Genomic DNA, 17,435 nt, shown 5'->3' with positions numbered 1-17,435 from the left:
TCACACACATGTGCACACCCCTTCCCATCCAGCTACACATACTTTGTGTGCATAGTTGCTTTGTGTGCAGTTGTTAGTTGGTGTAAGTTTGATAGTTGGCAGGTATATGGAGGGGTCTTCTATCATCTCAACTGAGCCATATGCTTCCTTAATTTCACTGCCTCAATAATCACCATCATTACTCATCTGTATGCACACACACACATCCGCTCTCATCAGCTCAGTGATACACTAAAGGGCTTGTGACAGAGGAAAGACAAATTAACTCATTCTTTACAGCAGACTCTATTTTCAAAGCGGTAAATAAACTCATGCATCGTAGCTTCTCTGAAAGGGCTTCAGCTAATCAAGTTGTGCAGTTTAACTTGACCTTGTTCAAGCTTCTCTTTAAATCTACCTCATCCTTTCAAAACAAAATGTTTCGCAGCTTGCTCTAGAAAGGTCCGAGCCTCATCTTTAGTACCAAGTTTGCATCCTGAAGAAAGTTTCTTGTTATTCTAATTAGTCTGCAGCTGTGTCAGAGAGGACTTTCTACTTTGTTAGCCGTGTCGTAGTCCAAATGACTTTCTAGGAAGCAATACTAGTTTGAGTTGTCATTTTTGCAGTTAAAACATTTTAGAATTAGGTATTCTGCAGTCTTGAATCTGATTAAAGTATTTACAGTATTTGCATCAAATGAAAAAGAAAATAGAATATGGGGAAATATTTATATTTCCTAACTTTATTTCCTCTTCCATTATACAAGCATTCATCCATACATACATCTGTCCATCTATGTTTATGTCCGGTCATCTGTTTGTCCTTCCTTCCTTTGGTATTTCCAGGGTGCATATTTTAAACTTAAGAGTTTATAAACATTTGATCATGAGAAATTGATAGGAACCCTTTATTGACATAACTTCATCTGGTGCCACCTTTTCAGTCAGACAACTAAACACTTAATATAGCATAATGACTTAAAAAAAGACATGCTTAAATGAAATCTTAAAGAGAAGAAATTGGTTTCAACTATATCATTTAGGTCAAACGGCGTTCTCAATCTCTGTCATTGGTCCTATTAGCTTCTTTTTTGTTCTTTTTTTAACACATTATAAATGTCAATGCATTGACAAGCATTTTCAAAGACGTATAGAAAGTTTCCTGTTACATGAGAATTATTTAATTCCATTTGAACACAGCTGTTTTTGCTCCAGGTGATTACAGTTGCAATGTGTGCCCAGATTTATTTATGTGGTTTTACACTAAAATAATATGTAATTTGATGCAAGATTTTCAGCACAGAATATAGTGTGAAAGCGTATATCAAGCAAACAAATAGAGAGTTGCATCAAAAAATAAATATGTAGTTTCTCCAGCTTGCTGTTTATGTTAACATAGGAATTAGAAGGTGAATAAATTTGGCTTTCAACCAAAGGTTAAATGTGTTATGAAAATAAAAAGAAGAAAAGGGTTGAAGTATCCAAGAAATGGAGAGCAGAATGAGAATAAGTCAGAAGAAATTGCACCCTTTCTCTTTTTATGGATTTTGTAAAATACTAAAAACATATTCGTCCTCCGTTCTTACTTTTTTCTGTTTTATCTTAAGCTCCTATTTGAATTGTGATTCAAATAGGTTGACAGCTTTTTGATAATATTTTAATTATTCGTTCACATTTTTCCATTCATTTTAAATTTTTTCTCATTTTTCAAAAATTTTTCTTCAGTAAATTTCCTGTTAATTTTACAAGCAAGCTGCTGTCAATCTGTTCCATCCACTTTTTGCACTCTCTTCATTCATGCATGGTCATATTTTTGATAATCTTTTATTTATGCTAAAAATATGTAGATATTTTAACACTCTTTTCTTTTTGAAGTTTTTTTTTTAATTCCTTGGGAAGCATGTGCTGCTTCTCCCCATCACAGTGATGTGGTTTTCCAGACTTTTACATGCTGATTAGCATTCTGTGGGTCAATGTCTTGTTAACTTCCCCCAGTAATAGAGATGTTGAAAACAATTGTATGGCCAATTAAAGATGCAATCTGCTCTGAGTTCTTAATTTATTGCTTGTTTATTCTGCTCTGCAGTTTGTAGTAACTATTTATGCGCTCACCTTGTTTCCATGCAGTGTAAAACTGAAATGTAAATGTCCAAATGGATATTTATTACACTATTAGTGCCCCATAGTCTAAACCTAAGTTTCAAATCCAAGACAGTCCAGCACTACATTAATACCTGTAGAGATTTCATCCTCCCTCATATTGCTCCAATTTAGCCCCATAGGAACAGACTGTTTGGATTTATGTTTGACATCCTGTAGCATGAAATAATTAAAAAAAAACTCAGAATATCTGTCATAGTAATGTGGGATCAGCCTCTACCATCCCTACCACCATATACAAAAAATGAGTTGGCAAACTGTAATGCAGTCAATTACCTAGACAATTTGCTTCCAAATCCTAGTCTCATCCATCTCTGCCTGATCTTTCACTCCAATTATCCCTCCAGCTTTCTCTTTTGGTTAAGATGCTCATCCCACCCAAAAATCTCCTCCTGGTGCCCCTTTGGAAATGGTCCCATGCAGAAACTGAATTGGAGTGCAGTTTTTTCAGCTATCTCATAAGATTGGCTTAGAATGAGCTGATAATGTCTTTATGTCTTACCATGTTTCCCTGGTGAAGAAATAAAGCTGGACAAAAAACTTTTTTTTAGATTTTCTGCTAATAGATGGAGGCAAATCTAATCTTTCTGCTTGGAGGAGATCTCACACAGAGCTCCTCATTTACTCAAAAGTTTTCTAGGTTATTTTTTTTAAAAGTCACAGATATACAGTACACTCTGAGGCATTGCATTTTTGGCATATGCCCTACCAGCATGGAACATCCAGAAAACAAAATATTTGTAATTTTTTTGTTGCAAAATATTTCAAGGTCAGTTAAAGTGGATGAAAAGCTTCCATACACAGCAATTTTCATGTTTTTCCACAAATTGTCAATTGGATTATTGCCTGGGCTTTGACTTGGCTGTACTAACTCATGAATATGCAGTGATCTATGCTTTGGCTGTTTGTCCAGGGCTGTTCTCCTGCTGGAAGGTGAATATCTGTGACAATCAATAGTCTTTTTAAGTATCTAGCAAGTTTTCTACATTGTATTTAGGTTCTTGTACCTTCCTATCAACTCAGACTTCCTCAGAAGTCTGATCCACTGGCCTTTCTACTGTTTCTTGCGGTTCATAAATGCTGTTGGTTCTCTAGTCTTTTAAAACAAACCTCTGAAGCATTCACAGATTGTGCAGACTTTAAGTTACACACAGGGTACACTGTTTTTAAGTCAAATTGGATTTTATTTAGGCATATCAAAGTATTGGGGGCTGAGTTTAAGGGGCATGAATACTCTTCCAAGGCTATTTATTCACTGATGTTTACATTAGTCATGGTTTAATCAGTTGTTATCTTCTGTCCTACAGTGCATACATCAACAAAGCCAGCGACTCTTCGCAGCAGGTGACGTTGGTCGATTCACTCCACTCACCGGAGGGCCTGGCTGTGGATTGGGTCCATAAAAACATCTACTGGACAGACTCTGGCAATAAGAGCATCTCTGTTGCAACGGGAGATGGCAGGAAGAGGAAAGTGCTAATAGCCACTGAGCTCAGTGAGCCACGGGCCATTGCAGTGGATCCTCACCAAGGGTGAGAGGACAGTTTTGTAGTTCAGCAAGTTTTGGACAGGAGTTTAGAGGAATGGACTGAAGGAAAGAGCAAAAGACCAAAAGTTCTTAGTTTTGATCATTCTCTCCTGTGTGAACACCAGTTCCATCATGAAACTAAAAGAAACTTTCATTTTCAATTTGGCTTGAAACATTTTTCCATAGCGTAGCAGTTCTTTTTAAAAAACTGATCCGTACAGTGTATTATGCAGTTTTATAATTTTCTGGAAAGAGACAATCTTTATCTTCCTTTTCTACCACTTTCACCTCAAGCTCCCAAAAGAAACATTTTCACAGCTTTTCAGATTTTGGCAAGGTTGGAAAAACATACAACTGAAGCCAGAATTTTACATGTTGATACACTCAATTAAAATAGCCCAAACTTCAGTAAGTTCAGTGGATTCAGTAAGCACAGTTTTAAAATTAAAAGCATAATTTTGATAAATGTTGGATGGACAAAACTGATACAAAGTGCACATAAAAGGTCAGTCTAGACAACTCTAAAGTCACATGGCTACACGATTCAGAAGAACATCAAAAAATAATCAACACGCTGTTCTCTTTCTTCTATTTATTTTGATAGAACTGAGAAGAACAAAGATGTGGCTTTCATCTAGAAAACAACTATACATGTCTTAAAATATCAGGGTTCTGTGAAGGAAAAGCAACTTAGACCAGAATAAATCATTTCAGATCTTTTTCCATGTTTAATGTTACATAATGACCTGAATTATCCAACTAAACAAATCATTCGGTAGAAAAATTTAAGATAATAGAAATCTCGATTAAAGTTCACCAAGTTGTAGGAATTTCCATACAGTTCTCTGACATGTTGCATAGGATTAAAATAATTTAATTGTGGAAATGTATCAGTGCAAAAATGCATAGCATAAATTATATAGTAGGGATAGTTGAGATGATAAAGAACAGTGATGACATTATTAAGACTGAGAGTTTTAAGTTTTCTTTATATTTCTGGGAAGGACTTTGATTTTCTTCTAAAAGATAAACACTGACTAAAATCTCCTAAGATTTTGCAAAAAAATAGTGTTTGGTCTGATATATCCACATTGGATATTTTAACCCTAATTGATAAATGCAGCATACAGTACAGACAAGATTCTAACAGATTTGGAGAAATGTTTATATATCAACAAGCCAAGATTTGAAAAACAAAGTTGAAATTCAAAAAGTGTTTCAACTGGATTTTACTTTAACAGTGTAGACACTTGTATGCAGTCAGGTAGGAACTCTGATTCTGTTTGTAATATGTCAACCAATTTTAGCATGGTAGTTACATGTGTGAATGGATAGATGGATTTACAGACAGACAGATATGTAGCATAAATAGACAGAAAATGTAGGCCTGCTCTAGTTTGTGGGATATTTACTCACAATATCATAACAACCAAAAAATGTTCAGACTCCTGCTAATTATATTACTATATAAATGACAGAACTGAGCATCAGGTGCGACTATAATGAACTCAAGAAGATACGAGACGTCCCTCTTTAATTTCACTGTGCTGTTCAACATTCAGATCAATCTTGCTTTGTTTGGTTCATTCCATTGCTTTTTTTTAATTTACCACAGCAATGTATCTTTTCACAGTTTTATGTACTGGTCAGACTGGGGAGATCAGGCCAAAATAGAGAAAGCTGGGATGAATGGAGTGGACCGTCAAATTCTGGTGTCTGACCACATTGAATGGCCCAATGGAATCACTCTGGGTAAGAAAACATGTTTAATGATTCCCTTTATAGGAATGGCAAGCAGCCCTGAAAACATAAAAACTACAATCTGCATGCAGGGAAACAAGCATGTAGAGTTGAGATAGGTCTAGAGATAGTCCAACCCAAATAACTCCCATAGTTATATCTCAGTCTCTATCTGTCTCTCATCAATCAAGCCAGCGAGTGGTCTCTGATTTAATAAGCTCGACACTCTGGGCTGTCAGTACCTGCCATCATCCTTTGCAACTCCCTAGGCAGCAAGAGCAAATTTCTCCACTCTGCCCTTGCCTGAGGAGAAATAAAAGCTCAAACACTCACCTCGATCAGTGGAATTGTGATGTTGCTGGTACATTCATGAAAACAAATTATTTTTAGAAGAAGGCAAATGAGCAAGTTGACCCAGACTGCGTTACTCTCTTGGGGGAAATAAGTGAAATATTTCACCTTGGTCATTTATAGCAAGCAGAGGAAGTGACTGAGTCAGATGAAGGAGATTTTTCTTCTTAAGGTTTTGTAGTAAGAAAAAGTAGTGTCATTTCTGTTTAGTGTTTCGCTTTCTCTGACAAGTTCTTCAGCTGTTTGACCCTTGCTTTTATCCAAAGGATATTTCAGATTTATAGAGACTGCAAGCTGTCAAAATAACCTCAACATAAATGCCAACAGTAGAGCAACAGTGGCCTTCTGCTGTGTTTGGGATCATTACTTGATGTAAGACTTCTAAATGTTCTTTTAAAGAAGGTCCAGCAGGACTAATGAATTTATTCAAGGTCGCGTACCCGTCCTCCCCCAGCTGTGATATTACAGTCACATCTGTGTTTTCTCAGCGCTGGGTCTCGGCCGTCATGTCAGAGAAGATTGATGGTGTAGCTACTGGGCCATTACATTTATATACCTCTCACCCTGCACCTTTCTCAGCTGACTGACCTTTTTCTTTTTCTTTCTCCATTCACTCCATGCTTCCCATTCCTTTTTCTCCTATTTGGTTGTGTTCCCATATTTTATCTCTTTTCTACATGTTGTCAGATTTGTCCAACAGACGTCTCTACTGGGTGGACTCCAAACTGCACCTGCTGTCGAGCGTGGATCTGAACGGAGACAACCGCAAAGTGCTGCTGTCCTCCCATCACCACCTTGGACATCCATTCGCCCTCACCGTGTTTGAGGTACAAGAAGAATTTAATTTTAGAATGCACACAAACCAGTCAGTGCTAAATTAATGCATTAGTTTGGTTTCTTCTGCCATATATCTTTGCTTTTAAGTACTGAAGAAATTTCCCTTTATATACAAATGCCTCCATATCTATTGAATCCCCTGGTATGCCAAAAGCGTTCAGTAAATTAATTTTTTATAGCAAAAAAGAGAATTGAGTAGATATATTTTGGAAAAATTGTATATTAATAAATATTTTTGTATTTAATGTGTAAAAAGGTTTTTGTATTTGTTGAACCATTTTATTTTGATTTGGCAAAATAGACTACTGGCAAACCATGTCAAGGTTTTTTGGGAAAGGATTCTGATTTATCTCTTGTTCTTTTAAAGAGTCTGTGATTCTTTGCACTCTAGAAACATTCCTAGAGAGAATCAAGCCTACAGCTTTACAGATACTACAGAGCTTCCCCTGTGGACAACAGCTGGCAGGAGATGCCTTTCCTTAAATTCTTCCTTTTTCATACAACAGGTCAACCAAAGCATATAGTTGGAGTTAAAATCTGCACAGTGTTTAGAGAACATCACACATGTGTGGTGTTAGATCAGAAAAGGTGTCTTCCTGATGTCTTCATGAATAAGAAACAATGTAAGATGTAGAAAAAGTCTAGCATCATTTGATGACCTTAATAGTTCATATGATGAACTGTTGGGTGACTTCCATTTACTCAAGAAACTTAAAAGTTTCATGCGAATGAAACTGGAATATGCTCAAAAGAAATTTGGTAATTTGTTCCATGGTGAATTCAGAGGCACAATGATGTTCAGCAGTAAATGAAGCTAATAGTGTATCTATTGTGGTGGACATGAGTGACTGATTTCATTCAGAGTAGATGGGTGAGAGGCAGAAAAGCCCAAAGACAGAAGTGTGAAGATGAAAGTAAAGAAAGAAAGAGACAAAATGTTGTAAGTCAGAAGTGTTTTCTCCATTCTTCTCTGTGCTGCCCATGCTGTGATGAGTAGAAGCTGAGGAAAGGGAGGACATCCATCATGTCTGGCAGAGAGGATGTGTGTGTACGTGTGTGTGAGGAGAACTTATGTTTCAGATTGCAGTGAAAGTTCACCGTCTGAGATTAATAGCCCTCAGTTGTTCTGCTCTGTGTTCTGTATGGGTTATGATACAGAACAAATTAAAAATCCTTTGGCCATAGAGAAGGTTGTTCTGCTCCTAATAACTTTACTTTGGGACATTTGTTTCTTTAAAAGTGGTCCGGAACAAGCTGTGAACCAATAAATTAAATAGATTTGTTTTGTCAATTCCTGCATAAATAAGATATTTAGAGTGTTCATAAAGTTGGGAGACAAGGAAGACTATCAGCAGACTGTTGGACATCCACCATATTGGAGTGTATTGGCTCTGAGCAGTGCAGTGACAAAAATCATGTTGCTTTTTTTCTCAGAAATTAGCTTATGTTTCACAATTCACATTTCACAATTTGCTATTGTGAACTCTTAATTGTCTGTTTTTAACTTCTGTAATCTTACCTCAACTGTTTAAAAATGATCTTAGAATTAATTTGAAATTCTGAACTCATAACAAGAAAAAAATACAAATGTTAGGTCTGTCACAATGATCTAACTTTAGCCAAAAATAAATGTTCATGTGGAATTTGACTTGCTAAATTCATGACATTGGGGTCAAAAATCTTCATTGACATTCAAATGGTATTTTGAATTGTGCTCATTTAATCAGTTGCTTGTTTAATAAAATGAACAGTGGCATTTAAAAGCAGGTGAATAAAATCTGCAAACATTAAAATATTTCCTAAAACGTATTATGAAAAATACTGCTTTTGTTGGGGTTATTTTGCTAATCACAAGTGAATTATTATATAGCATTAGTTGCAAACAAGTTTAACCTTTTTATAATTATGACAAATTAACCAAAGCATTTCAGTCCATATAAAGCATTAATGCAGTATCTGCTTTTTTAGATGTGAGCATGAATGTTAGTTTTGAGTCATACAGGTAATCCTAAACCTTTATAATGCTGGCTTATGAACAAACATTAAAAAGGAAAAACAAAGCTTTTCTAAGAAAGTCTTGGTACACCATCCCAAAGCACGGAGAAAGACACACCAACACACACACACAACGTCTCAGTCAGTGTCCACCCCCTGCCCTCACACCGAGTCCTGAGGAAACACAGATTGTAAAGGCTTACCGTGAGTAATGTTGTCTATTCTTCTTCCTCCAGTGTTATTACATTATTTTCCCCCCATTTCTGTTATTCTAGTGGGTATAGAAGAAGGAAAGAATGCAATGGGTTATTGAAAAAAAGAAATACTGAAAATAGATATGTTAGGGAAGACAGAGCATGTGACCACAGCTTTAGATAGGAAGAAAATTAAGATTTTAAACAGGCTTTATCAGTGCACACTTAACAGCGGCCAGCTAATGTGTACTGCAATCCTTAGCTTTAACTTCCATTTAATGAGTTGCTAGAATTGTTGCTGGTTGCAAGAAACTAACAGTAAAGCAGAGTTTTCCATGACACCACCTTATTCCTGTGCAATGCTGGGTAAATAAGTCTTTTTCACTTTTCTATTGCTTGAAGACAGACATATTTGCCTTTTGGGAAAAGCTATTTAAAACAGTAAAATACAAGTTTTAAAGGACCACAGAGCCCAACTAAGTAATATGTTAATGTTTATACCACTGATTATAGACCTGCAGAATAAAAGGTACAATACTCTGTTCAAAAGGCTCCTAACAATCTTTCTGCATGTAGTGAATTTTCTGTTTTTCTATCAGTATAAGACTAAATAAATATTACTGATAACATTATTATAATTGATATTTACAGTTAAAACACGTATTGTATTGCAACAAGGGTAAGTCTTAATTGACTATTAGTGCACCTCGTCTTTCTTTTTGTGTCAAATTGTTTTTTTCTGAGACTGAAAAATCATCAAAGTCTGTTTTCCACCTTGCTCTTTTATAATTCATGTCCACTAAGATGTGTTTTTGTACCACCGGGGCTTTGACTGATGTGATGCAACATTTGCCTGTGCACACCAGGCTATAAGTTCAGCAAATGAAAGATTCACCTTGATCATACAATAAAGAATCACCCTCCTGAGGTTTACACTGCTACTTGAAGTTCTCAAGGTCAGAAAAATGACATTTGAAAACACTGATGCCAGACAATCTGATAAAAAGAAAGAAAGGTTGAGACTGGCAGTTTGTGAAAGGCATCTACAGAGAGAAAGCGATAAAAGGAGATATGGAATAAAATATCTGAGAATGGTTATATCACCACTGCTGATATTTATCTTTCATTGTTTCAGCATTACTGTCATAAGAGTAAAGGTTACCTCAATCTAAGTGCAGAAGATTGAGCCATGCAGAGTTTGCGGAAAGATGGAAAAGGGAATTCTAGAGAAAGGTTAAGCCCGCTGGTAATCCAGCACAAACAGAAAGAAAAGAAAACTGCTGTGCTTGAAACACAAACCAGGATATACTTTGACACACCTCACAAATCTTTGATGAATCCCTGCTGCTCCTCTCTTCAGCCACCATAAAAGAAATCGATAACTTATTTGTATAGCGTGTTTTATCTTTGTCTCACTTTTACCTTTAAAACTTGATCTGTTCCTACAAAAACAAAGAAATAATCTGTCTGCAAGTTTATCCTTCCTCTATGTCCACATTGGACTTTCACTAAAATATGTCTCGATTAAACATTGCTTGCTTTAATTCATTGAGCATAGAAAGACAGATCTTTGCAAAAACATTCAAGAGCTGTAATAATTTTTTTATGTAACTGATCACAATTTTCAGTGTGTTTTGTTGGAAGTTTATCTGACAGACCAACGCAACGATGCATACAATTCTTAATTGGAAAAGAATCAAGAGTTTCTAGAGACTGATCAACGTGTCTGTACATGAAAGTATTTTCAAATTATAGAAGGGAGGATCACAAATGAATACAGTAAAAACGTAACAATTTAATAACTGATAAGCAGAGATCTAATATTCTACTCTGACCTATATAAACCAAGATAACTATTTCACACTTTCAAACAATATTATTTTTACATAAGATGAAAAAAAATGATTTGTTTATGTGCAGTTGAGCCTTATAAATGAGTTGTTTGGGTTAATACTTCTTCTTTATCTTGTATTATATTAAAATGTTTCAAGAAACTCAATTTTTATTACATAAATGACATAATCATCAAAATGAACAGTAATTAAAAAAAATAAAATGTATTACTTTCTGACTAATGTCTATTTAAAATTGGAGCTCCACATTTTTGCTTGAATGACTAAAGAAAATAAACATTTTAATGATATTTTAACTGCACTACTATGTAGCTAGTATGGTTTTCAGTATTAGTACAGCGTTTTGTGTTTTACAACAGAGCCATCTCTTTTAACACAGGATCGTGTCTACTGGACGGACTTGGAGGATGAAGCCATTTACAGCGCAAACCGGCTGACGGGTCACGATGTGGCTAAAGTAGCAGAAGATCTTAACAACCCGCTGGACCTTGTGGTGTTTCATGAACAGAGGCAGCCCAAAGGTAAACCAAAAAGAAACAATCCAAGTACAGTATACTCTAAATTTGATATGAACATGTAAAAGAAAGAGTTCATATGGCACGACCAATTGAAAAAGTGAAACTAATGATAACTTAGTATTTTGGTTAAATGACAAAATACTGTTACAATTTGAATTTTAAATAACCTGTATTATAGATTAGACGATTAATTCTTTTAAAGAAGGAACAAAAGGCTTAGAATGTCAAATGATTTGTTAACATTTCATATTACCAAAGTATTTTTGTGTGCATGTGTGTGAACACTGCCGGTTTGCCAACAGTTTGTTAGTGAGTCTGTTTTTATGATCTGTTTTGTCTCCTCATTAAGCCCTCAAAGCGGAGTGTGTGTGTGCCAATTGGGAACAAATTGCATTCTTTCATTAATAAATCAAAAGACGTCCCAGAATTGAACATGCTAGCTTTCCAAATGCCAATAGAAACAACATATAAAACAAAACTGAGGTTGGATGAAGAGATATTAAATGAACTCTGGCTGCACTGGAAGACCCGATCAGTTATCCTTTCTTTAAAATGTTACTTGACTGAAGCAACATCTCATTTCTGATATAACTGTAACTCTAAGCAGTCAATAACCACTGCTGGAGTCCTGCTATTTCAAATACCATTCTCAATCATAAATGGCGTTTCTCTTCAAGGTCTCTGTAAATTACTGAAATGCAGCTGGAACATTTTATTCGAGTGAATTTTATTTACTAGACAGATCTTCAATCTGAAGATGCTTCAGAATCTTCAGATTCACATAACTTGGTTGAAACAGACCTTTTCATAACAGTTTTTTTTTCTTCTTCTGTCAATCTCAACCCATTTCAATGTGGTTTAGATTTACTGTTAAGTTGGAAAATCAGTTTTTAATAAGATGGAAGGCAGTATAGAAACATGCAGCATTCTTCATAGTAATGACATCACTGGTGGTCATCTATAAAAGTTTTAAAGCATTTTAGATTTAATAACAGAAGACCAGTCTGACATGGAAGCCTTGTACTGTTTTGTTTTACATCTTTATTCATGCACCCCACTGTGTGCACAGGCAAGATAAAAGGCTTGTTTGTGAGACTTTCACTTATTTCCAACATTAACATTTTACTCTTCCCGTGGATATGGACAAGATTAGATATTTTTAATGTCCTTCTGACTTCTACAGATCAACAGATTGACTACACATTAATAGCATGCTCTCTAGTCTTCCCCATCTTTAAGAGAACCCTAACCCAAGGGAAACAGGAGTGTTACTTAAAAGTTTGTTGACACTGATCTAAAAAGCCAAGTGTGCACTAAAATTGATTTGATTTATTTAATGTGTATTATGAGGGTCAATAAATGTTGCATGATTGATTTTGTCAAAAAAAAAAAAACAAAAAAAAAAAAACAATTACCGGTAATCAATTCTTATTTTGGGGAAATTTTTTCTAATAAAAGTGTTTTACACATGTGGTATCAACTTCTTTCAGAAAGATTCTGTAAATTAAGCATAAATGTGGTCCAGCTTTTTTAGTGAGTGACACATCCTAGTTATTCTTAAGAAGTCCTAATGTATTAAGCATGAAAATACATCAGAAGGTCGAAACAACCGCGACCTGACCTACTTCAGGCGCTTCACCACAACGGCAAGCAGATCAAAAAAAAAAATCCATGAGTCTGCATTTAGGGCTAAGAGACTTCATTTAAATATTTTATCTATGTGTAGAATACTTAAAAAGACAGTCTTTGCACCTGTCTATATACATGAACACTTTCATAGTGCTCTGCCAAAGTAACATGAATATTTGAACTTTTTTCCATTTTACATTACTCCCACAAACTTCAGTGTTTGAAGGCCTTTCTAAGCCTTCGAAGTCATCACCAAAATTGAATTGAGAAACTGTGGTAAGACTGGCATATAACAATATATGATAACAATATACAGATGATCTTCATCAAAGCTAAGATTGAGTTATTTTGCAAAAAATAGATTAAAAAAAAGCTAACTTTAGACTTTCAAGGCTGTTGTTTACATGTTTACATATTTCAAAACTCTTGGGATAAAACTGATTTCAGACTTCCCACCAAGTGACACAAAATAAAATCATTTTAAATGTCTTAATTTATTTATCATAGCTTTTGATTCATTTTTTTTTTTTTTTTGCTCTCTTGTCTCCTCAGCCCCTGATACCTGCAACATGGGCAGTCTACCAAATGGTGGCTGTGAGTATCTCTGTCTAAAGGCTCCTCAGATCACAGATCATTCTCCAAAGTACACCTGCGCCTGTCCTGATGGTATGGAGCTCGGACCAGACATGAGGCGCTGCGCTGTAGGTATGTCACCTCGAACTGATAAATCACACTATCCAGGGGCCCTCTTAATGGAAGGAACTGTGCAAGATAATGTCACTGGAGATCTGCACTACTGTAATTACAGTCACGTCATGATGGAGTGTCTGCTCCAATATTAAGCTGGTAATGGAGTTTCCCCTTCCCCACCATGCTCGCTTTAGAGTTAGGTTTTCTATAAGCAAATGCTCATCTTCTGGCTTTGTGTTTAAGAGTTATCATTATTATTGCAATGATAACAGGAAGTACTTGCAAAGCTGTTTAAGATTGAAGGAAACAGCAGCCGGTTATCAAGTAACAAAGTCCTAATGAGACCCACTATGCTTTAATGTTGGCTCTAAGCAATGAAATGCATGCAAGTAATTGTGTTGACTGTGATGAACTTAAAAATTGGACTCCTCCAAAGAATAGCAGACTATGTCGGTAAATGGGTCAGGGATTCTTCCTGCGTCCCCAACACACCTCCATTATTTCACTGACCCTATTTCACAGCTCACTTCGTCCACTGACTCGATAGAGCCGCAACATTTGTAGGGTTGTTATCCTTAATGGATCCGCTCTGTTTTCACAGATCACATTTTAGCAGGTGAGGCAGAGGGAGCTGACTCAGGGAAAAGGGAGAAAGAGATGATTATGATGTATGTGGGCCATCACTCACAGTTGCTCTGGGAGGGGGAAGACGAGCACTGAGCGCACACTCACAGGGCTCTACAGATTTCTTTTTGTCAAATTCAAGTATTGCTGCTGGGCTCTCACTTATTATACAATAAAATTACATTTGCAGCACTTCACTCTTGCTTGTTTCTGTGTGTGTCCTACTTCTAAAACAATAACTATATCCAAAAACATAAACGTAATGTCTTGGCTCTGACAACATGTGAGAAATGTCATCAGATAAAACCATTGTGACTACAAAAACAATGCAAATTTTGTCTCATGTTTATTTAATATACTTTAATTTGTAAATTGCTGGTTATGTGATGTGAATATTAACTAGTTACAAAAGTTATCGTTCAAGTAAAATAATAAGTTTAAAGCATAATATCCTTGGTGCTAAGATCTTTAAAATTAATTGGTCTCGGCCTGTTTTCTATTCCTGGTCCTTAACGATCTCTACCCTGCATGTTTTAGGTGTTTTGCTGATTTAGCACATTTGATTTCAATTGATGGCTGACTAACAGGCTTTTGCTGAACTAGAATTATCTGAATCAGGTTTTTCTAAGCAGGAAAACATCTGTAACATGCAGCACGGCTTGCCTCAAACACCAGGGTTGGGAAGCACTATTGAAAGCAATTAGAATACACACTTTCTCTGTAACTTAAGTTTCTATTTTTTTCCATGAAACTCAGATATGTGAAAAAGATTCTAAATATAAAAAAATATGTAGCAGTGGACACTGTTAAAAAGAAAAAGAAGTAGCAGTGGACACAGTTAAAAAGAAAAAAGAACAAATGATTTAAAACAATTTTTCAAGCTGTTTAAGAAGGCTCAAAACACTGATAGACATCAAGCAGAGAAAACATCTCAGGAAATTACAGAAACTACTATCGTCTTTGAGAAAGAGATTTGGTCAGAAAAACATCCTGATTATCGAACATTGAAACGTTTGGCCAAATCTAATGGAAAAAAACAACAGTGGAATTCAGATTATGTTTAACAGTGAAAGTAAGGCATTTCCACTTGCACAATGCAAAGAGAATTTCAGAGATTGGAACTGAACTGCTCTGTAGCCTTAAGAAAACCATTTATTATCAGTAAGGCTAACCTGAGAAAAATCCTTGCATTTTTAAGGGAGAACAAAGATTGGACTTTGGAGCAAAGAAAAAAGCTAATATGGTCTGATGAATTCAGATTTACCCTGGTAACAGTTGTTTACTTAATCAGCACCAGGAAAATCATATATATAGTTTGGCCAATCTTTAAATTGTAGAAAAACCAAGATTATCATGTCCTTAAACAAGTTTGGAAACCCTAAATTATGATATAATGGCTTTGTAAGCTTCTAAACATTTTTAATTAAATTGGAGCATACGTATAGGTGTTTCTTATGGCAACTCCTCAAACATGCTGCTTCTTTTTGTGACATAATAGAATACCAGAAAGAACAAGCATAATATCAGAAAGATAGATGAGGGCTTCCACGTAGCTGGTTCATCCTTGGCTAAAATTGGGAGCAAAATGTGTTTATCACCCTCAGAATGAAATCAAAATACCTTGTGCAGATAATGGCTGAAGTTTGTAAAAGTGTCATTATCCACAACAAAGCAAGTCATGTACTAACATGGGCTTTAAAGTCACTCAGAGAAAAACAATGAAAAAATAATATAAAAACACTGTTTGCAATCTATAAATGCACTCAGGGAAAAAAAGTTACATTATTTATGGCATGCATTTGACCATATAGACCTTTATTAGATATTTGTGAGCATGTGAACATCAGGTGAACAGTGAAGCACAGGCGTGGCAGTAACATGTTCTAGGGATGTTTTGCTATCGGAGCAATCAGTGTAATTTTCAAAACAAATGATGAAATGATGAAGCTGCATTTAAATACATCAGCCAGGAAATTAAAGTTTGAGCACAAATGGGTCTTTTAAATGGACAATGTGCTGAGTAGAGAACATCAATGGACACTGATAATCATTTATAAAGTTTGATAACATGTCTGTTTCTGTTCCACTGTCTCCATATGGAAGAATGAGCAGAAATCCCAGCAAATTGTTGTGAAAATGTTGTATCCAAAATATTTGACCAAAGTCATGCAGTTGAAAAGACAATTCTACCAAATATTCTGAAAATATTTTTTAATCTCAAGAAGAAAAAACAACTAAATATTTTTGGCATTTAGCAAGATGAAATATTTGTGTGTATCCTAACTAACCTAAAACAGAAAATGGCACTGATTTAATTTTACAGAGGGGAAAAAGTTGTCCCATTTTTATACAGTCAAAGCAAATATCTGGTTTCAACTGTGCTCAACTGTCACCATAAGTCACCTTATACATAACCTACTGTGTTGGTGACACATTTTTTCTGATTAAGCAACATCCTGTAACATGAAATTACCTCTATTTATACTTATTTTTTCATTGTTAGTTTCACTGTTTAGTACTCTTTCAACTGTTTGCACCCTTTTAATTGTGTGCTTTGAACAAACTAATGAATATTACTAAAGCTAAATTATGGTGTTTTCTACATAAGTAAAAGAAACCTGCACCAAAGTTTCATTGTTACGGTGCAACTTACTGGATTTAAAATGTGAACATGTCAAACAGAATTAGCAGAAAAGTGTGCATACTGATCACCGTTGTATCTTTTCAAATGCTCCCTGTTATTTCGATAAAAGTTATAAAAAAATGCTACACCTAAAGTTTTGGGAGTTGAGATCTTGCTCCTAGTTTTCTCTTGTCTAAAGTAAAACAGATGTATCAACATTGGCTGTTTTTTTTTCTTTCTTCTTTTTATGTCCAGTGCGAATTAGGACAACCACCACAGTTGCCCCAACCACCATAAGTACCACGACAGCAACTACAACAACAGCCACAACAACTACAACTATCAGCCCCGCCACCAGCACTACCACCAGGACTCTCACCATAACAAGCACTACCACTTCTGCTGCCACCCCACCGAGGACCACAACCAGGCACCACATGACACCAAAGGGCCCTCAGACCTCCAGAAGCAGCAGGATTACCCAGCCACCTGTGACACAAGCCGCCACAAGCACAGAAACTACCAGTTTGGGCAGCACCAGCCAGACGTCCACACAAACACCCTTACTGGGCCCAGTAGCACCAGACAGCATTCAGAGAGAGACCAATGCTAACCTCTCCCACAGAGGTAGGTATAATGGTGTGCAGGGTTACGTTTGAAGTGAAAGCACAGTGTGCGTGCGAAGCCACACTATCATTACCTCCTGCCATTAGAG

General features: G+C 35.9%; 1 protein-coding gene across 5 annotated transcripts in view; it reads left to right on the top strand.

Moving 5' to 3' along the window:
- Positions 1-17,435, top strand: part of lrp8 (low density lipoprotein receptor-related protein 8, apolipoprotein e receptor) — a 155,854-nt gene that overhangs the window by 119,991 nt on the left and 18,428 nt on the right. For 4 of the 5 annotated variants that reach the window (XM_044129167.1, XM_044129165.1, XM_044129166.1 and 1 more), the window contains exons 11-16: positions 3,446-3,670; positions 5,300-5,418; positions 6,445-6,584; positions 11,016-11,157; positions 13,336-13,488; positions 16,976-17,347. In XM_044129167.1, the coding sequence (XP_043985102.1) occupies positions 3,446-3,670; positions 5,300-5,418; positions 6,445-6,584; positions 11,016-11,157; positions 13,336-13,488; positions 16,976-17,347 (1,151 nt within the window). Of the gene's footprint in view, positions 1-3,445; positions 3,671-5,299; positions 5,419-6,444; positions 6,585-11,015; positions 11,158-13,335; positions 13,489-14,074; positions 15,562-16,975; positions 17,348-17,435 lie in introns of those variants that run through there. The other variant, XM_044129168.1, reaches the window with a different exon arrangement.

This window comes from Gambusia affinis, linkage group LG10, assembly GCF_019740435.1.
Source record: "Gambusia affinis linkage group LG10, SWU_Gaff_1.0, whole genome shotgun sequence".
NCBI lineage: Eukaryota > Metazoa > Chordata > Actinopteri > Cyprinodontiformes > Poeciliidae > Gambusia > Gambusia affinis.
This window is presented reverse-complemented; position numbering and strand designations above follow the sequence as displayed.